At 38.6% G+C, this 20924-nt stretch overlaps 3 protein-coding genes and 1 long non-coding RNA gene across 6 annotated transcripts in view; 2 read left to right on the top strand and 2 right to left on the bottom strand.

Annotated features, from left to right (window-relative positions):
* Positions 1-9492, top strand: part of KPNA1 (karyopherin subunit alpha 1) — a 74099-nt gene extending 64607 nt beyond the window's left edge. For both annotated transcript variants that reach the window (XM_081235129.1, XM_081235130.1), the window contains 2 exons: positions 4339-4517; positions 5949-9492. In XM_081235129.1, coding sequence (XP_081091255.1) covers positions 4339-4517; positions 5949-6136 — 367 coding nt within the window. In that variant the 3' untranslated portion in view covers positions 6137-9492. The remainder of the gene's footprint in view (positions 1-4338; positions 4518-5948) is intronic.
* LOC308617764 lies at positions 842-15331 on the bottom strand. The gene is made up of 3 exons (XR_014015925.1): positions 15218-15331; positions 6672-7505; positions 842-4033 (listed from the first exon to the last, which is right to left on the bottom strand). It is a non-coding gene; the product is annotated as an uncharacterized lncRNA (long non-coding RNA).
* A 140-nt stretch (positions 15332-15471) lies between these two features.
* On the top strand, positions 15472-19694 carry WDR5B (WD repeat domain 5B). The gene is made up of 2 exons (XM_081234089.1): positions 15472-15520; positions 15987-19694. Exon 2 carries the CDS (start codon positions 16060-16062, stop codon positions 17050-17052), a length of 993 nt encoding a protein of 330 aa, XP_081090215.1. The 5' UTR covers positions 15472-15520; positions 15987-16059; the 3' UTR covers positions 17053-19694.
* Positions 19695-19826: 132 nt separating this feature from the next.
* FAM162A (family with sequence similarity 162 member A) overlaps positions 19827-20924 on the bottom strand; it is a 38210-nt gene continuing 37112 nt past the window's right edge. For both annotated transcript variants that reach the window (XM_081234091.1, XM_081234090.1), the window contains one exon: positions 19827-20049. In XM_081234091.1, coding sequence (XP_081090217.1) covers positions 19957-20049 — 93 coding nt within the window. In that variant the 3' untranslated portion in view covers positions 19827-19956. The remainder of the gene's footprint in view (positions 20050-20924) is intronic.

Genomic DNA, 20924 nt, shown 5'->3' with positions numbered 1-20924 from the left:
AATTAAAGTTTCATGAAAGAGAAGAAACTTGACATTTGGGTAGAGATTTGGCAATTCTGGAGGAGAGAGAATAGCATGAGGGAATATGCACAGTAAATGTTATTGGAAGAGGCAAATCAATCTTGCTATAGGTTATTCTTTTGCAGGGATGAGGAATTAAGTAATTGATGGACTTTGAAAACTGGGATGAAGGCCTTAATCTTGGGTATTGGGAAGACTCTGGAGTGTCTTTAACATTGAGAGTGATATGAAGAAGATAGTGGTTTTTTGTTTGTTTTTTTAATTTGGCTGCGTCGAGTCTTAGTTGTGGCATGCGGGATCTTTGTTGCTGCGTGTGGGATCTTTTAGTTGTGGCATGCGGGATCTTTAGTTGCAGCATGTGGGATCTAGTTCCCTAATCAGGGATCGAACCCTGGCCCCCTGCATTGGGGGCGTGGAGTCTTAGTCACTGGACCAGCAGGGAAGTCCCAAGAAGATAGTGTTTTGAGGAGAGGAAAGAGAGCAATTAAGATGCCATTGCAGTAGTTTAGTACACTGTGATGGCCAGAATTAAGATAATAGCTGTAGGGACTTCCCTGGTGGTCCAGTGGTTAAGACTCCATGCTTCCACTGCAGAGGGCACGGGTTTGATTCCTGGTCCGGCAGCTAAGATCCCGCATGCTGCTAGGCATGGCAAAAAAAAGTGTTGTAGCATGAGGTATGGGTCTAGATATGGGAAAGAATGATCTCTAGGACTTGGTGGCAGGTTACAGATTGCAAAGGAAAGGAAAGAGCCAAAGATGACCGGAGAAAAAGGTGGTGCTGTTGATAAAAATTAGGACACAGAAGAAGCAAAATCCTGTTTGAGAGGGATGGCTTTATTTATTTATTTATTTTTATTTAGTTTTGGCTGTGTTGGGTCTTCGTTGCTGCGTGCGGGCTTTCTCTAGTCGGGGCGAGCCGGGGCTACTCTTTGTTGTGGTGCACGGGCTTCTCATTTTGGTGGCCTCTTTTGTTGCGGAGCACAGGCTCTAGGCACGTGGGCTTCGGTAGTTGTGGCATGTGGGCTCAGTAGTTGTGGCTTGCGGGCTCTAGAGCGCAGGCTCAGTAGTTGTCGTGCATGGGCTTAGTTGCTCCACGGCATGTGGGATCTTCCCGGACCAGGGCTCGAACCTGTATTCCCTGCATTGGCAGGCAGATTCTTAACCACTGCGCCACCAGGGAAGTCCCGAGAGAGATGGTTTAAGACACAGTTAGTTTGTTTTTCATCAGAAGAAATATTTGAGAAATATAATTCACTTTTCCAGATAGTAAATTCTTATGGACTAAATTTCCTTACCCAGAAAATTTTCTTAATGGAAGCCTTTTCTGCCACAAAAGCCAGCTAACGTCAGTGACCAGTGATTGCTTTATCCAAGTGTTTAAAATACACCACCCATTGGAGCCAGTTCCAGACTTTAACTGTAGAATTGTGCCTGTTTTCCAGTCATCTTTTCAAGTCTTCAGACTTTCCTGAGGAAATACTTCTTGCAGTGCTTTTCTCAAAGTAATATGACTTTCCAACTCCTATACAGCCCAGGTCCTCTGTTTTGCTTTTTGGTGCAAATTACTATCTTTGGAGAAACTTGCATCAGTAGTGAAATACCACTATGGTGGTCTTAAATCTCCAAAGATGAGTGGTTGCATCAGAAAACAGCACCTTAAATTCCTCTGATCTTGTAAGGAGGTATAATTTAAGTGGCTAGAATTGGGAACCCAAAACTCATTTAATGAACTTTGCCATAATAATAATAATACCATATTTTTGCAAATATAAAACCTCACATCTTCAAAACTCTGGATTTACTTATTAGCACTTTTTTTTTTTTTTTCTTTTGCGGTACACGGGCCTCTCACTGTTGTGGCCTCTCCCGTTGCAGAGCACAGGCTCCGGACGCGCAGGCTCAGCGGCCATGGCTCATGGGCCCAGCCGCTCCGCGGCATGTGGGATCTTCCCGGACCGGGGCACAAACCCGTGTCCCCTGCATTGGCAGGCGGACTCTCAACCACTGCGCCACCAGGGAAGCCCTTATTAGCACATTTTTGGGTAGAGTTTTTTAGTTAGAAAGTTTTAGTCAGTATTTATTCATTTAATTATATACAAGTTCTAGAAGCTTTCTAGAACTTAAAATTTGTTTTTAATTCTGAATCAAGTTTTCAGAATACTGGTTTTCATAATAAAAGATTTCACAACCAGACAGTATTACAAAAGTAAATGAGGTTTTTAAAGGCGATGTAAGGATTAGAGGTTACTGAGCCAAGATTTCTAGATGGGAGAGAAAATCATATCAAGCATAGACCAGGATCAAGTTTGCAGACAATTTGGAGATTCTGAACAAATCTCTGAAATCCAGTTGGTGTTCTATAGACTTGCCTTTATAGGCCAGTGAAGTTTAAGTGCAGACATGTAAGTAATCTGTTTAATTAACTACTCTAAAATTTTGCTGGGGTTTAGTGACAGACTTAGTCTTTGATTCCCAGACTTTTCCAGTTGAGGAAACTGAGGCACAGAGAGATCAGATAACTTGTCCAAAGTCATCCAGCTTGTATGTAGCACAGCTGGGATGTAGTAGTGGTGGTTATCTCTGGGTACTTTTTATTTTTCTTTATGCTTTTCTATGTTTTTCAAATTTGCAGCAACTAACATTTATAATCTAAAGAGGCTTGGTTTTGTTTTTTTTAAGAAAAACAGTGAGAATTATGTAGATATGTTGAAGGAGTGGTTAACAGTTGTTAGTGACTAAAAACTGTGGTGTAAAGGAAGGGGAGATGGTCAGAAATGGCTTTTATGCCTTACCTAGTCTCTTTATGACTGACCTAGTCTATTCCTAGGACATATCATCTAAATTGTCAGTAAATATTTAAAGTTACACACAATACTATTAAATTCATTCCTTTGTAAATAATAAAGCTAAATATTACATAAAACTTTTTTAAAAATTAAGCCTTTTTAAAGAACATTTTTAGATTTACAGAAAAATTTAGATAATACAGAGTTCCTGCATACTTCCCTCCCTTCTAAGTTTCTTCTAGTAAAATCTTGCTTTAGTGTGGTTACATTTGTTGTAGTTAATGAACCAGTACTGATACTTTATTAGCTTAAGTTCATATAGTTAATATAAAATTAATATAAAATTAAGGGTTATTCTTTGTGTTGTACAATTATAGGTTTTGATGAATGTTTCCACCATTGTAGTATCATTCACTGCTCTAAAAATCCCCTCTGCTTCACCCATTCATCACTACTCCCTTACTTCCATCCCTCAAATCCCTGGCAACCACTATTCTATTGCCTTTATAAGTTTTCTGTTTTCCAGAATGTCATATATTTGGAATCATATAGTATGGAGTCTTTTCAGACTAGCTTCTTTCACTTAGCAATATGCATTTAAGGTTCCTTCACATCTTTTCATGGCTTGATAGCTCATTTTATTTCTTTTTATCACTGAATAATATTCCATTGTCTGAATGTACTACAGTTTATTCAGTCACCTATTGAAGGACATTTTGGTTGCTTCTAGTTTCTGGCAGTTAGGAATAAAGCTCCTGTAAATAAATCTTGTACAGGTTTTTGTGTGGACATAAATTTTCATCTCAATTGGGTAAATGTCTAGGAGTGTGATGGCTGGATCATATGGAAAGCTTTGTTAAAAAAACAAAAACAAAAACCTGCCAAGCTGTCTTTCCAAGTGGTTATCCTATTCCCACCAGCAAAAAAATGAGAGTTGTTTCTCCACATCCTTACCCGTTTGGTATTGTCAGTGTTTTGGATTTTAGCCATTTTAATAGATGTGTAGGGGCATCATTGTTTTGATTCGCAGTTCCTGAACGACATATGATGTTAAGTGTCTTTTCATATGCTTTTTTGCCATCAGTATATCTTTGTTGAGATCTTTTGCCCATTCTTAAATTCTGTTTTCTTATCTTTAAGAGTTCTTTGTACACAACAGAATTGGCTTGTTGGGCTTGTGCTGGCTTTAGCACCAAGTGTGTGCTGTTTCAGAGGTGTGGTTACCTATAGAAACAAAAATGAAATTAATCAAAAGTATACTATTTTGAAGAATCACTCATAGAGTAAGAGAGTATTCCAGTTCCTTTGAGTCTAATAATTGTGGAGGGAAAAAAGAATGGTGATAGTGCCAGATAACTGTTTTTTTTTTTGTAGCTTTTTTTTTTTTGACAAGGTGTAGGTTGTATGGTTGAATGGGTGCCTACTTTTATTTCTGCAGTGAATTTGAGGATTTCCCTTCTACCAATTTCATAAAAGTTTTATGAAATGAAAAGCTTTGCTTGACTAAATTGTTCTTTGTATTAATTTAGGTACCTCGTAGAACTGGGCTGTATCAAGCCACTCTGTGATCTCCTCACAGTCATGGACTCTAAGATTGTACAGGTTGCCCTAAATGGCTTGGAAAATATCCTGAGGCTTGGAGAACAAGAAGCCAAAAGGAATGGCACTGGCATTAATCCTTACTGTGCTTTGATCGAAGAAGCTTATGGTAAGACAGATTGTTTAATAGATGTCCTGAAATTATTTTTTTCCTTTTTCTTCATGCTTTTCTGGCTTGTCCACACCTGTCATTAGCAAACTCATACAAAAAAGTTGTTCTGAGTAATATTTAGTATGCAGAATTGGAAAAGATGCACTGTAGATGTGAAGAGAAGCAAGTACCCTTTTAAGTTGGGCCCTTTTTACACTGGGCTGTTAGGATCTTCCATTCCCTGACTCTGCTTGCCATTGTGGGTACTTTTGTATTCTTACTAGTCCATCTGAGCCTCAAGAGCATCCGTATCTACTGTAGACTATGCCCGACTCCACTCCTTTTCTCTTGTAAGATTTTAGAGTTCTGATTTTGAGTTGCATCCCCCAATTCCTGTGTTCCTAAAGTGTTCTTGACTGTAAAGGTTTCTAAGAGTTTCATTAGAAACGGTAGAGTCACTATCTGCCATTTGGTTTCCTCATTCTTCCAATCTCAGTTCTAACTGTACTCTTAATCACTGGTTTACCACTGTACTTTAAAACTTTTAAGTTCCCTAAGTGATTTTAATGCATAGCCAGGACTGAAAACCACTGCTCTAGGGTTTATTCCTAAAATTGGAATTAGGGATCATAGGGCACATTCATCTTCACATTTATCAGATAATGCAGAATTGTTTTCCAAAATGACTTTAACCGTTTACCATTTTTTAAAGGTCTGATTATAAAAACTATATTCCTGCTTAGTGTAAGGAATTTTGAAATGTATGAAAAGACAAATGTTCCTCTACCCAGATCTTTTGCCATAGGAGAGGACTTTTGTTAATTTATGCATGTGTGTATATATATATATATATATATATATTTTTTAAATATGGATACATATATATGTATTTTTTTCTTTTGAGCAATGTTAACATTTATTTCCAGTATCGCTGTAGCAGTTAGATTGCTTATGGCTATAGGTAAAAGAAAGCCTAGCTCAGATGTGCTTAAACTTAATATTAAGGGAGGAGTATGTGTTGGCTAATTGTTCTGGTTAGACTTCTTAGTTTAAGCAATAGAAATTGATTCTGATTGATTTAAGGATATTACACATTTGTTGAAATGATACTGGATAGCTCAGAGCCTAGGTAGATAGAATCAGAGCAAAGAATAAATTAGGCCACAGACACAGTCCAGTAGGAAAACTTCTGTTCCAAGCCTTGGGCACAGGATGATGTGACTGTTATGGAAACTGCTGCTTCTGGGGACTGGCTGTTTCTTGCATACATTTTTAATATGTCAGTTTGCAATAGTATTATTCAGATGTAATCCCAGCAATGTTTTCTATGTTGCTGCAAGATGATTATGAGATGTAGAGAATCTTCCTTTTATGTCAAGGAAAGAGACATGGCAAAATATAGCTTTATTAGAATTTCCAACAGATTTTTTTTTAAATTCTTCATTCTAGGTCTGGATAAAATTGAATTCTTACAGAGTCATGAAAACCAAGAGATCTACCAGAAGGCCTTTGATCTTATTGAGCATTACTTCGGGACCGAGGATGAAGACAGCAGCATTGCACCCCAGGTTGACCTTAGCCAGCAGCAGTACATCTTCCAGCAGTGTGAGGCGCCTATGGAAGGTTTCCAGCTTTGAAGCAATACTCTGCTTTCATGTCCCCGTGTCAGACCAGGCTACCCAGTCAAGTCCTCTTGTGGAGCCCACAGTCCTCATGGAGCTAACTTCTCAAATGTTTTCCATAATACTGTTTGCGCTCATTTGCTTGCCTTGCGCACCTGCTCTCTTACACACATCTGGAAAACCTCTGGCTCTCTGTGGTGGAATACCCTTCTAATAAAAGGGTAACCAGAACGGCCCACTCTCTTATGGAAAACCCTAGGCTTTGGAGATCCGCAGTTATATATTATAGAGTCATGGGAATATACACATAACAATGTGGCTCCCTTTTTTTTTTTCTGGGGGAAAAAAGAGGACTCCTCATTCCCTTTAATATGGGAAAAAATACATTAAAAGATGAGACTAAACCTTTATCTTGAATTTCACACAACTACTTGCAACAAGGGAGATGTTTAGACCTGTTGTGTACTTCAGAGTACTTTTCATGAGTTCTTCCAGTGAACCCTTGGATTACCTGGTGGCTTTTTCTAGCCAAATTTGCATTAATCCTTACTGAGATTGGATGGTTTTCTTTCCTCTGTTGGCGCCATTCTCCACAGATACTCAACCATCCGCTCCCTCACCTTCAGCCTTCAGTGAATGTGCTTTCTAGTTGTCAGGAGTGCTGAAGAATTAACACTTTGACTCTTAAATGTGATACTGGTTTGAAGATTCCCTTAGAGCAAAAGGAGAGGGGCACATATTAATTTGTATGGCTATTGCTTCTCTTTGGTCTTATGTGTCTTAGGATTTGGAAGTGGTTCAATTCTAATGCTGGTATGAAGATTTAGAATCCTTAGTGATCGAAACCGTATCCTGTAATTCAATAAACAAGTTAAAAACAAATAGAAAAAAAAAGCCCTCTGATTTCCCCAAACTTAACCAGTGTGACTAGAGGCTGTGTTTCTGCATTAAAACAAATGTTTCAGGCTTTGTGGTCCTGATCAAGGTCCTCATTAAATTGGAGTTCACCCTAGGTGCTTTTCCCCTCTGTGACTGGCAACTAACACATGCTTTTAAAGGTTACTTAGGGAATTCTTTTTTTTTCCCCTTTAGTTGGGTGCAGCTGGATTCTAATGTATTCATACTGCACATAAGTAGCATCCTTATCTTAAATAACCATCTTCTGGCCATGACCTGTTTAACCCAAATAAGGGCAGTGATCTTTTTCTTATAACCTCATTGTTCCCTAATCATTTCATTTCATCTCCTACTAGTACTACCCAGTCAAGTCCCCTCCATAAAATAAAAACAGTTCTACCTTCTGGCTCATTTAATGATGACTGCAATCTCTACCTGCAAATGGCGCTTCCAGTACTGTCTTCAGTGATCCACATTTGTGCTCAGACTGGAATGAAAAAATAAGCTTAATTGCCAAGAGAACTGCAACTGAGTTCAATACAACTTCTTGGTGCTAGTTGGCCATCTTGACTCAATGTTGGGATATACTATCAGAGAAGATTTTTTGTTGATGTGCTGTTCAAAATGAATTATGAAGGAAAAGTTGCTCACTTTTTCAGAGAATATCCTTTTATTAAACCTCTTTACTTTTGTCCTCTTCTAGAATTCATTATAGCCCCAAAGCGTAACTATTTGGAAGTTCCCCTGACAAGCTGTTATATCTCTGGTAAATCCTGCTGAACTTTAGGGACATTCAGAGCTTTCATACCTCATCATGTTATTTAAGCAGCCAACTTATGTGATCTGATTTAAACTTAAAAAAATCCACTTCATTCAAAGTAGAAAGATACAAAGACAGAGGACATTTATCAGCCAAGCATGTGATGCATTTTTTTTGCATCTAGTCTGTAACTGTGTGCTCTGGATGGATACCGTCTGATGTCTGTCTGTTACTGATGGAGCAGCCACGCAAAACTAGTCAACTCCCATCTATAACTGTTACTCTTTCTAGTGCTGCTTTGTGCTGAAAGAACATTTTAGTTTACTGCACTTGACCTGTAAAAGACTTTGATTCTTTGTAATTTTAGGGACAAATTAGGTGGTTAATTTAAAGAAAAACTTTCAATGTTGCCTTTACATCACATTAAAATATAACTTCTTTCAGAAGGGTAATAGAAACACTGATTCATAGTAAAAATCTTGTTTTTAGCTTTGACTTTTTCGTGGCTGAGTTTTTTTTAATTGTAAATTACTGGTAACATTAGGATGTTTTAAATCATGTACCTTCTATTGGATAATTTAAAAAATTTCAGCTCGTTTTGATAAACCAATTTGAATGGAAAAAATATAAAGCAAAATTATTTCCCCAAGTTAGCAAGAAGAGCATACACTGGGATTTTTTGCTAGCAATTGCAGGTGTCTCAGTGAATGAATGAAAACAAAGAAAGTCCATTTAACTAATGTGGTCTATTTTCTGTCTAAAACAAGAGGAATTTATGTTGCTGCTGTCTGAGAAGTTCATGAGCCATGAGATAACGAGCTAATTTTTTGCAATGAATTTTTTTAAATATAAAAGTTGGAATTGATTAAAAGTTAAATCCCAGCATAACTGTTGTAACTGATAAAGCAGCCTTTTTGGCAATAGAATGACATTTAGGAGGTAGCTGTTAAGTCCTATTTTTAGTTCTCTACCTGGCAGATTGTATCAATTTACTTTATTGTATAATCTTATCACTAAGATGTTACTTATTACAAAAGCATGCTAATTTCAACACAGGAAAACTCTTCTGTAGTTTAATATACTGATGGGGGTGGGGTGGGAAGTGGCTTGATTTTACTTTCCTCACCTTTTCTTCCTCCTCCAAACTCTCAAAGTGTATTCTTTGAAATGAGAACTTTAGTGGGAAAAAAAGCATTGATAACATTTGGGATGTAAAGGCACTTTGTATCTGAAGGACCAGGAGGTAGATAACGGCCAGACTGAGAGACACCAAGAAAGGTAAAGATGATAGATACGAAGAATGGTGAGAATTAGGAGACAGAGTTCTCCATGGAACACTTTTAATTCATGTTGTCACTAAGTAATTAGAACCCTTTTAAACTTAACTTACATCAGCTCTACTGTTTTCGAAAATTCTATTGCCCTAGGATTGTTCCTTCCATCTGCCAGATAAAGCTGAATGGGCTCTGGGTCATTTTTCATCGTTATTGTTACAGATATAAACTTTAACAGTTATCCCATAATAAATCTGAATTATTCCAGATTGTTGCTGACTTTGCATAAGAAGAAAATATGTAGTATATTTTATTAATCAAACTTTGTCAACTATTCTTTGTTGTACATGGCCACCCACGGGCAACTATGAATTTACTTCTCTAGTGCTAAATAAATATTTCAGTTATTTAATACCCCAATTTGGGGTTGCATTATGAAAGAGTTTTCCTCAGGTTGAAGAATTTTTCTTTCTCGCTAATGAAATTTGTGAGCATTTTTATATCAATAGGCAAGTCATTATAGCTGTTTAAGGGCTTGGGGCTTTTTACATACATTAGAAATTGTGATGTCTAAGGGTGATTGTCACTAAAGAAAAGGGATCCACTTTTAGAAAGAGGTATTATTTGCTTTTCATATTTATTTACTATGTTCTACCTCCTACATTCCAAAATTTGCTCATTTGCAGAGACAGATATACCTATATATGGAAGTCTCAAATCTGAATTTTTTTGCCATCTGAAGTTAACAGAACCATTTTCTTCTGTTGTGAGGTGAGCAGAGTAAATATATACCCCGCTGGGAAATATTCTTGGCTATCTTTTTCTATCAATCATCAAAAGTTAAAGTTACATATATATCTTTAAGAAGCTAAAGTAATTGAAGGCAGATGTAGTACTACTAGTACAGTAAGTCTGCTCTAACTTGGAGAATATTCTATAACATGCTTTATTGTCAGAAAAGGATAGGTAGTAACAATGGGTACCAGAGCTTCAGAAGAATGTGTGATAAAGTAAAATAAATATCATTATATGCTGATTCTAAAAATATCAGATTGCTACTGGACATAAAATTCATCTGGAAGTTTGGGGTAAGAAGAAAGGATTAAGGGTAGATGAAGTTCCATTCTGTTTTCAGCTAGGGGTAGACAAGGAAGTCCCATCTGTTTTCCTGCAGGTCACATAAAGGCAACTAGTCTTTATTTGAACCACTGTTGTGTTCCAGGTGCCTGGCTAAGTAAGGGCTTTCACTTTTTCTCATTTAATCCTTCAACTGCTCTTTGAGGTGGATAATTGTCATTATGTTATAGTGACAAAATCAACACTTAGGAGAATTTACTTTGCCTCAAGGCACAGCCCTTGGACACTGTCTAAAGGTGGGGAAAAGCCCTGCAGGCTGTGTGTCTTGAAGAAAGCAGCAGTCACAGTGGAGGTGTTCTGTGCCAAGAATTCCCAGAACAAGACACAGCAACCACAGCGGGGCCAACTCTTGTTTTGTTGGGCCATTCTTTCTTGTTCTTCCTTATCAGTCCCCTTGAAATGACTAAATCAGGTATGAATTGCTTTTAGGTTACATAATCTGGAGTGTAGACCCTCTCAGTCCAAACATTTTTCCTCTTCTGTGGTGCTAAAATTCTGTATGACCTGACAAGTTAAAAATAATATATAAATGATTGATTTTGAGTTTAGTAGCATAATGGCTAAACTCAGAAACATGTTTCCATTAAACAAACTCAAATGTAGAAAGTACTGACAGAGAGGGAAAGGCTTTGGAACAAAGAATGCTGCCATAGAAAGCAGTGCCATCCATGGATGTGAATTTAACACAGCTTACTTCCTAAAGGAGTGTCAACACAAGGAGTGTCCAAAGTTTAAAAAAATGACCTTTTAATGTATGTTGTTGAGTATGTTCTGCTTACCTCGTCATTTTGACCACTCTATGTCCTTTTTCAAAGTGTTCTTACACTTTGATTTGGAATGGTTCTAATGATTCTTTGTACTTGAATGTGGTTGGTCAGGCCATGGATGAGTGCCTTGCACACAGTAGACATTCAATAAATATTAAATGACTGAAGGAATGTGCATCTATGTGATATTAGTAAAGGGTACTTGGTTACCAAAGAAAGCTCAAAGGAATTCCTTTATGCTGCTGTTTGAAACAAGGATTAACAACTCTTTAATGTCTCAAAATTTAAGTGTTTTATATATAGTTCCCTTTCAGGAGACATAATTTGACCTGAAGTTTACAAAAGCAAACGCTGTCATAACACAGGTTTGTTATATTAAAACAAACAAAACAAAACAAAACCTATGCCTTCTGAGAAAAGTTAATGGGTATATTTTACAGGGTAACTAATATATAATCAACCCCATGTTTATATATACACCAGAAATAGCTCATCAGTCTCTTCTGGCATACTCTAAGAAGAAAAAAATTTTTTGCCAATTATATCCAACCAATGTGGAAGTGGTGGTTGCCTTAGGCTATTAGATAGAGATTTTTCATTTTTACACATTGTATGTATTGCTGCATGAGAATACTTTATACATTCTTCCAATTTAAGTGACAAATCAGTAGAAAAAGAAAGATGTATTTATTCATTCTGTGATTGCTTCTCTACCATTTTTGAGATTCCACTGACCAGGTATTTTTTCTGAAAACAAAACAAAATCTTAAAACAGTCTTAGTTCCTGCAGACTACACTATCATCCATAGTACACAACTGTAGGGTTTACAAGTTTATTAAAGCTAGCTTAGATGACTGTTGCCCCTATTTCATTTGACATTTTGAAAAAAAAGTACTTTTTTAACATCTTTATTGGGGTATAATTGCCTTACGATGGTGTGTTAGTTTCTGCTTTATAACAAAGTGAATCAGTTTTACATATACATATGTTCCCGTATCTCTTCCCTCTTGCGTCTCCCTCCCTCGCACCCTCCCTACCCCACCCCTCTAGGTGGTCACAAAGCACCGAGCTGATCTCCCTGTGCTATGCGGCTGCTTCCCACTAGCTATCTATTTTACTATTTTACGTTTGGTAGTGTATATATGTCCATGCCACTCTCTCACTATGTCACAGCTTACCCTTCCCCCTCCCCATATCCTCAAGTCCATTCTCTAGTAGGTCTGTGTCTTTATTCCCGTCCTGCCCCTAGGTTCTTCATGACCTTTTTTTTTTTAAGTATTTTTCTAATTTTAAAATCAATAGTGGTCATTTCTGTGATCTTGAATGTTTTTCCAAAGAATGAAATTACTCTCTAAATTCCTTTATCTATACCCACTTAACGTGAGGAAGCCAAAGGAGCCCAGCGGGTGTCCACAATATGGATCACTGCCCTATCTAAAACACTTGGCCCCAGCATTATTTATGGGTAAGGAGAAAATAGAAACCCAGAAGGCCACAGTGGTGGGGAGAGATCTGGGCAGGCTGGAGTGCAAATTAGCATACAAAGAGTGTAGAATCTTCCAAGATTAACTTCTGATAATGAGGAGAGCCTTCTTGGGAAGTCCACACTTACTGTTCTGGTTTGCTGGGGGCAGTCCCAGTTTTTAAATCAACACCTGTTAATTATTTTAGTGCCCCGTTTCACTTTAAAGAAGTCTCAGTTTAGATAAGTTGCATGGCCACCCCACATTTAGCCCAAAGAGATGCTTGTATATTTAAACTGCTAGTGGTCTTAAGCAACTGGGTATGTATAGAGTTCCATTATGCTTGATTTTTGAGGTCTGGATTTGGTAATCAGTTGCTACGAAGGACGTCAGTCAAGTTGTCCCTTAGTATAGGAATCACTCCCAGGCCGTGTTTAAGGTCTGACACACATACCCACCACCCCACCCCCAATTTCTTTTTTACAATTAAAAAAAAATGACCCATTTGTGGCAATATTTCTACTTAGAATTGCAACTTTACTGGGTAGCAAGGAGAATAAACCTTTCAACCACAGATGAGACTTTCAGTTCTAAAACTTCTATGGGAAATTTAAAGAAACTTTAATGGGAGAGAAACTTCCAAATCACCTATCTGGTGAAGATTAAAAGTAGCAAAAATAGAAATGATTAAAAACGGGACCGAGTAAGGAATTTTGCTTGCGGGCCCCAAATGCAAATCTCTAGTTATGGTTTCAGCCACTTTGGATTTACTTGTATCAGTATTCCCTATTCCTACACACTCCACAGTTGCTGATGCTCCCCTCCTCCCAAGGAAGTAAACTAATTGTTTGTCCTAATCCATACAGACTACAATATTAGGACTGCATGTTAGTACTAGAACATGACTAATGAATAAAGATTTAACTAGTTATGTTCATAGCTTTTTCTTTACACGAGTTCCTGATGCTATTCATAAAAACACTGCAGACACCAAGAAATGAATTTTAATACTGAAATCTCTCACTCAAATTTTGGGAAAATCTGACACAAAATCATTTCTGGATATTCCTGTCAACACATTCTTAGTTGTGTGCCCCCTCTCTCCCTCATGCCTGTGGTATTTCTAGTGGGCTAAATATACTCCAGTACCAACACCCATCTTAGCCCTCAGACCATGTGTTTACCTTGTCTAATTGCCTTTCTTTACTGTGTTGGAAAAATACAGATCTACTTATATTCTTTGAAACAAAGCTATGCTTTGTTCTGTGAAGTGCTTTTAAATTTATTTTTTAATGAGTTATTTAGAGTGTTTCTAAGCTTCCCAGTAAAAATCACTCTAACCCTGGCAAATGGGAGGAGGAAAGGAGAGGGAGGAGGTGGAGTTTAATCAGATTAAGATAATGTATAAAAATGGATGCTTCACATCATTTTAAAGATGCTCTTCCCATTCTCAGCACCACATTGTGTTTATACTGTTAATCTGCACTAGCTAAGTCAATTCCTGTCTAAATTCCAAACTAGAGTAGTAAGGTCTTTAAGTAATGAGGTTTTAACTAGTTTATTCTAGGTGATCTAATTATGCTGTTGTGCCTTATAAAAGCAAGACTTTAAATTATCCCCAGTAAGTATAGGACAGGAGACCCTTTGTTTCCAAATGCTTTAATTGGTGACTGACAGAAAACATCATGAGACACATTTGCCTCTTCACTTCAACTGGCTACCAGGAAAACCTTTCAAACAACACTAACAGCCTCTCTTGGGCACTCTTTATTGAGCAATTACGATCGACTCTCCCTATATGTGGGTTACACATCCTCACATTCAACCAACCACAGATCAAAAATCTTCCCCCCAAAATCCTGAAAGTTCCAAAAAGCAAAACTTGAATTTGCTTCATCCTGACAGCTATGTATATAGCATTTATATTGTATTAGGTATTGTAAGTAATCTAGAGATCATTTAAAGTATAGGGAAGGATGTGAGTAGGTTATATGAAAATACTCCAGCATTTTATACAAAAGACTTGAGCGTCCAGTGGATTTTGGTATGATGTGTGGCGGGGCGGGGGGGAGGGTGTCGTGGAACCAATTCCCTGTAGATACCAAGGGACAGACTATACAGGATTGGAGAAAACAGGCTTCCATTTTGGTAAACTTATTCTTGTTTAAAGAGTAATTTACACCTGAAAAGCATCTATCCTTCACAGACTTCACAGCCACTAATCATTTCTTAAAAGTAGGAAGGGCTGGCTAAAGCCTAGTTACGAGTAACCTTACACATTTCTTACCCCATTCCACCTTTTCCGTTCCAAACACCTATGCAGATCTGAACTTTCCTTGTCTTTGGAAATTTAAACCGTAAGGAAGTGCTAAGACAAACGTCTGCTCATTTCCCCCGGCACTACCATGTCGGGCTACCTGGTCACTGGCCTTTAAAGGCCCTTAACACATATTCTTTATCCTTCCCGAAACGTTTAGGGAACACTTTTTAAATCAGAAGTCTTACAATCTGGGCGTAAATTTAGGTACGTCCCCCTCGCCTACTTGCAGCCTTTCGTACCCCCCACCAGGCTCTACACCACAGCAGGTGGAGGAGAACAGAATGAAAGCCACCTGTGCAGCCGGAATATACGCAGAGTCATCGGCGCTGGGTGGGCCCCGGTCTGCTAAGAAACGCGCGGTCTGAGCGCCTTACATCCAAATGCGGGCTTAACCCTGCAGCTACGGGCATCGCAAAATTCAGTCCGTTCTCGTCACACGGTTTCCAAAAAGTAATGAATGTTCTTCGAAATACTCACTGCTTCCCACGCTAGCCAGTGAGGTCTGGTAGAAGCCTTGTTCACTTTCCCTCTCGCCCAAGAACGCAGCGTACTGCTCGCCCGTGGAGGACGAAAGCGCAGAAGGCTGGAAGAAAACCTTAGGACTCTCTTTTGCGCAAGCGCAGGCGGGCTTCCCCCACAAGCCACCTCGGTTCGGAAGTGGTGGTGGAAGGGGCAGTCTCTGCTCATGCGCCAGGCTGTGCTGCTCTCGCGTTAGTTCGCTACGGAGCGGTGTGGAGAGTGAGCCGCAGGCCTGGACTTCAGGAAACCGAGCCCACGCAGGTTTTCGCTTAGCTTCTGATATCTGTTTAAAGCGGTGATTCATTCATGCTCAAGTAAAGTACCTAAAGTCTGGCGGGTAGGGGTGCTCAGTAGTCTCATACATTTCAGAGCTGGGGTGAGGAGCGGTGAGAAATACTTTCTGTAGATTCCCACCCCACCCCTCGCCCACCCCCCATCGCCCCACTGCTCCGCGTGCAGCTTTGGACCGCTTTGTACATTCGCAGGATACCCAGCAGTTAATACCTTACTTGCCGACAGCGCACAGGACCCTTTTAATAGTATTTCTCAAGTATTTGTTTACAGAGGAAGAAGCGAGGAAAAACTGAAGCGGTCCAAGCCGTGCTGCTGTATCAGTGTATATTGCAGTTTAAAAACGATACAGAAATTATTGTCACTAAAAGACCATTTTTTAGTTTGTTGATTTTTTTTTGAGTCCGATGTTTTTTATCTTCATTTTACTGGACAGAAGAGCCAAAATACTGGCTGCCTGGTTCAGGACCGGACATCTAGCCAGCCTACAGACGTGGAGCTTCAGAGTCATGACTACACAGGAGTCAGGAGGTGCCAAAGCAGAGTCGGCTCTCTCCTCATCAGCCAATCCGAGCAAGTGTGTGTCTGAAAAACCAAACTATGCTCTGAAATTTACTCTGGTGGGACATACGGAAGCAGTATCATCAGTTAAGTTTAGTCCTAATGGAGAATGGCTGGCAAGTTCTTCTGCTGATAAAGTAATTATAATTTGGGGAGCCTATGATGGAAAACATGAGAAAACACTTAAAGGACACAATCTGGAAATATCAGATGTTTCCTGGTCATCAGATTCCGGTCGTCTTGTTTCTGCCTCAGATGATAAAACTCTAAAGATTTGGGATGTGAGATCTGGAAAATGTTTGAAAACGCTTACTGGGCACAGTGATTATGTTTTTTGCTGTAATTTCAATCCACCATCTAACCTCATCATTTCAGGATCTTTTGATGAGAGCATGAAAATATGGGAGGTGAAAACAGGAAAGTGCCTTAAGACTTTGTCTGCTCATTCTGACCCAGTTTCTGCTGTTCACTTTAATTGTAGCGGGTCCTTGATAGTGTCAGGTAGCTATGATGGTGTCTGTCGAATCTGGGATGCTGCATCAGGTCAGTGTTTAAAAACACTTGTTGATGATGATAACCCTCCTGTCTCTTTTGTAAAATTTTCTCCAAATGGTAAATATATTCTCATTGCAACTTTGGACAATACTCTTAAACTATGGGATTATAGCAGAGGCAGATGCCTGAAGACATATACTGGTCACAAGAATGAGAAATACTGCGTATTTGCCAGTTTTTCAGTTACTGGTGGAAAGTGGATTGTGTCTGGTTCAGAGGATAACCTGGTTTACATTTGGAACCTTCAGACTAAAGAGATTGTACAGAAATTACAAGGCCATACAGATGTCGTAATCTCAGCAGCTTGTCATCCTACAGAAAACATCATTGCATCAGCAGCATTAGGAAATGACAAAACAGTTAAATTGTGGATGAGTAATTACTAAACCCTTTAGAAATCAAGTAGTAGAGTCAAATTGGCCAAAAAAAAAGGTATTTTAAAAGATGGTTTCCTCTCAATTTTGGCATGGTTTTGTATTTTTTTTAAAACATTGCCTTGAATTACAAGATTTTAAGACCTATAACCTCAATTTGCAAAGCAACACAGTTGGAAAAGCAAGTCTAGATCCCAGGGCTTCTGACTTTAATCTTGAGGTCTGTTATTAATCTCTTGTGTCTGTCCTTGAGCAGATTCTCATTCTGTTCCTCTAGTGACTATTCTAGAGGATCAATGTATTTGACAAAAATTTAGAAGTAAGGCTCACAAGACAGGATGACTGATTAAATGAGGGGAGCAAGGGAGTCTGGAATAACTCCAAGGTATTTGGTTTGGGCGATCAGATGAATTAAGAGAATAAGCCTAGGATGGTGGTGGATTGGAGATTTATGTCAGATGCCACTCACACACTTTAAGTGATAGCCTACACGATGGGACGTGAAATGGTCCATGGAATCAAGTTTGTAAATTGGGAAAAATAAGCAATGGCTGTGTTTGTTCTGAGAGTCTAAAAGTTTTAAGTTTTTATCAAAATAAAAATTAAAAATAAACCAGAACAAAATTATAAAGGCATTTTACTGAAGGACTTCTCACTACCTCGTCAGACTGCCCTGTCCTGATCCTCAGGGCAAGCTCAATGTCTAAATGAGGCTGCTCTCTTTCATTAGGTCTGACCTAACCCTACCCATGCTACAGACTCAGTTCAGAAAATCACCACTCTGTGTAACCATCACTGGCTGCCTGCCTCCAGCCACAGCTGACAGCTGAATTCGGTTTTCTTGCTTGCTATAGCTTCTGTTATAAAATTCAAAATATATCATTTACCAATTTGTGTTGTAATGGTTTCAAGGGCCATGTGTCTGGTAAACTATGAGCTCTGCAGAGTCAAGTATGTTTCATCTTTGTATTCTTACTTTTTCTATATAGGAGGGACTCAAGTAATGTTTGATGAATAACAATGAATTATACCACCATCACAACTTCATTCCTTGCCTGCTTTCAATAGGTTTTTGGAGTCAATTCCCTATACTATTATTTTTGTTGATTAAAAGTATCTAACCATAGCCTCACATGTTAACTTTATTCAAACAGGGCTTACAGGAAATATAAAGTGGAAAATGTTTTCTGCCCATTTTACCTATAGAGACATGATAAACATGAAAAAATCTAGGAATTAAGCAAAACATAGTACAATGATCACTTAATTGAAAGTAGGTATTATAGAATACAAAAGAAGACAGTTTTGCCCTTGTTGCTTTTAATAGTGCTCATGAAATATTTGCTTGACAAGTTGTAAGCAATATAAGATACTAGAGTTACGAGTAGGTGAGTGACTGCTAAGAAGTTAATAAGTGAGGGTACTGGGAGAAGTGGGATTAGATAGGGGCATGAAATTTATATTTAACCCAAAAAGAGGTAGTCACTATAAGTTATTGAATAGGAGAGTTGACACAAAATGAGAAATGATTATATAAATTCTTGCTGCATGGTAGCATTTTTGAGCTTTGACTTAATCATACATTTTATTATAATATATCTCCATGATACAACACTTTAAAATGCTTCTTTAGAAGTTAAAAATGGTATTCTATGAAGAAAGATGATACACTTTTAAAAAGAAGTACATTAGATTTTACCCATATTTAAAACCCATATTTAGATAAGATGTAACAAAAGTGTTCCAAAATAATCAAGAAAAACTAATCTGCTAAAATGTATACAAAGCAATGCTTTTTGATGATAAATTTGCAAGTGATAAAAATCAAAGAGCTTGATATCTAAAATGAAGCTAAGGTTAAAGTACTGTAAAGTATATAGACAGACACAACATCATCAGATAGATTATGAAGCTGTAGGTAGAGTTGTGCATTACATTTTACTGAGTATTTTATTAAATCAAATTCCCAAACAGCTGCATATATTACTTTTTAATCTGCTATAACCCTCTGAAGAGAACCAGCAGGTTGGGATGTTTATGCGGACCTGCCATCCGTTAATACTATTGAAGCACGTGAGAATAAATGAAATACTTAAATAGAAACCAGCATCCATACCTAAATGTGAGACAACCTGGCACCCTCGTCGAACTGTAAATAAGATACATACCAGATGCAAATGCTTATTTTTCAACACTAATAAGAAAATGCATTTGATAGATTTTTCATAACTGAGAAATTTAGTGTAAAGGCAGAAGGAAAAGGACCGGTTGGGAATTGGAAGCCATGGAGCAGAAGAGGTGACTGTGCTGGCCCCAAGCAACTCCACAGTGCTGGGATTTCAAAATCCTCAGAAACTTGTGGCCAGACCTCCATCATCACCTTGCCGGGACTTTTTCAAAGACTGTTCTGAAAGCCTCTGTCTACCAGCACGCCTGACAAAGGCATAGTGTGGTCTGGCTGCTTCCCAGGGCTCTCGAGAAACACCAGGGTATTTGGGGAGGTTAGCTCTCCAACGTGCACCTGGGCAGTGTACTCAGCTGGCCCTCCTTATCTCTTCAGAAATGAGGACGCAGAAGAGAGAGAAATGCAGAACTAGAAACCATTTGGCTTCTGGGGAGATGTCACTTTGGTAATGGGAATTAAAGTAAGATACAGGACCTGACTCTCTAAAGAAGAGTTAATATTAAAGTTCAAGTAAGTTGTCTCACTTTTCATTCTTCCATTTTCTCAAAAAAGCTGAGGCTGCATTTAACCTGGATCAAAGCTGTAAAATATAGACAAGTCATTTCTTTAAGAAAATTTATTTGTAGCTCTAGAACAGAATTAGGGAACTTATACCACATTCATTTTAATAAGGCCTGTTACTGCAACATTGTTTCTAGATTTTCAAAATCCAGCCAACATGGATATCTCTGCTACTCTGTTTTGGCCTTCACAGCAGCTTCTTCTCTCAGACGAGCTTTCCTTTCTAGGTTCAGGCTTGTTAAAGACTCGTGTCTTTTGGCAGCCTAAAAGTGAAACCAATTTGAACAAGTGATTATTTATGCTGGTCTGGGGAGGATGTCACTGCACTGACGCCAGCAGGCTGACACGGGAAGTACAGGCATGGAAGGGTTGGCTGCTTGTGCTCCGGGCACAGCAGCCCCTCCACGCGCCTTCTGCCTCCTCTGATCCTTCCTAGAACAGCAGCTCACCCATTCAAGCACCAGAGAGAAATGCCACACCTCTACCTTCTCTTCCTTTCTGGCCTCCTTTCTTTAAACCTTCCAGCCTCTCTTCTCCCTTTATAATGTATTCCCTTGTCTTTCTCTTTTCCTCTCTTTAGTATTAAATACCTTCTTGTTTCCATTTCTATCCCTTTTTTCCCTCCTCTCACTTTTCTTTGTTGCTACCATTTCTCCTTCCCCAACTCATTTGTATATTTTCACACCCTTCTAGTTCCTTACCCCTCTTGTACTAAAAACATTCAGCTTTGGGAATCCCAGACTTCACCAAATACTACCACTGACGACTCCCAGCAGTGTCTACCCTGCTTTTCCATCCTTTGAGAGCAAACAGGAGTGGAGGAGAGACAACCATCCTCTTCCCTTATTTCCCTCCCTGTGACTTGTTACATCTCTTTGAAGCTTACATAAACAGACCAGTCTCAAATTTTTTATACCAAATGAGTGAAGACAGCACCCTATAAGGTGGTATTTTCTTCTGTCTGTGTGATTTCACATGTAAAGAATTAAGTATGGGGAGGGGAGGAGAATCAGACTGGTAAGTTGATGGAGAGGACAAAATACAATGGCTAATTTCTGTCTTCTAAATCACATTAAGTTCAAAAGGTCTTCATTCCAGTAGCATTTACCAACTTTTTAGAAATGGATAGTTCCATAAA

Source organism: Mesoplodon bidens (assembly GCF_964165515.1).
Source record: "Mesoplodon bidens genome assembly, chromosome: 5".
Taxonomy (NCBI): domain Eukaryota; kingdom Metazoa; phylum Chordata; class Mammalia; order Artiodactyla; family Ziphiidae; genus Mesoplodon; species Mesoplodon bidens.
Note: the sequence above shows the minus strand (reverse complement) of the source record. Positions and strands in the feature narration are given on the sequence as shown.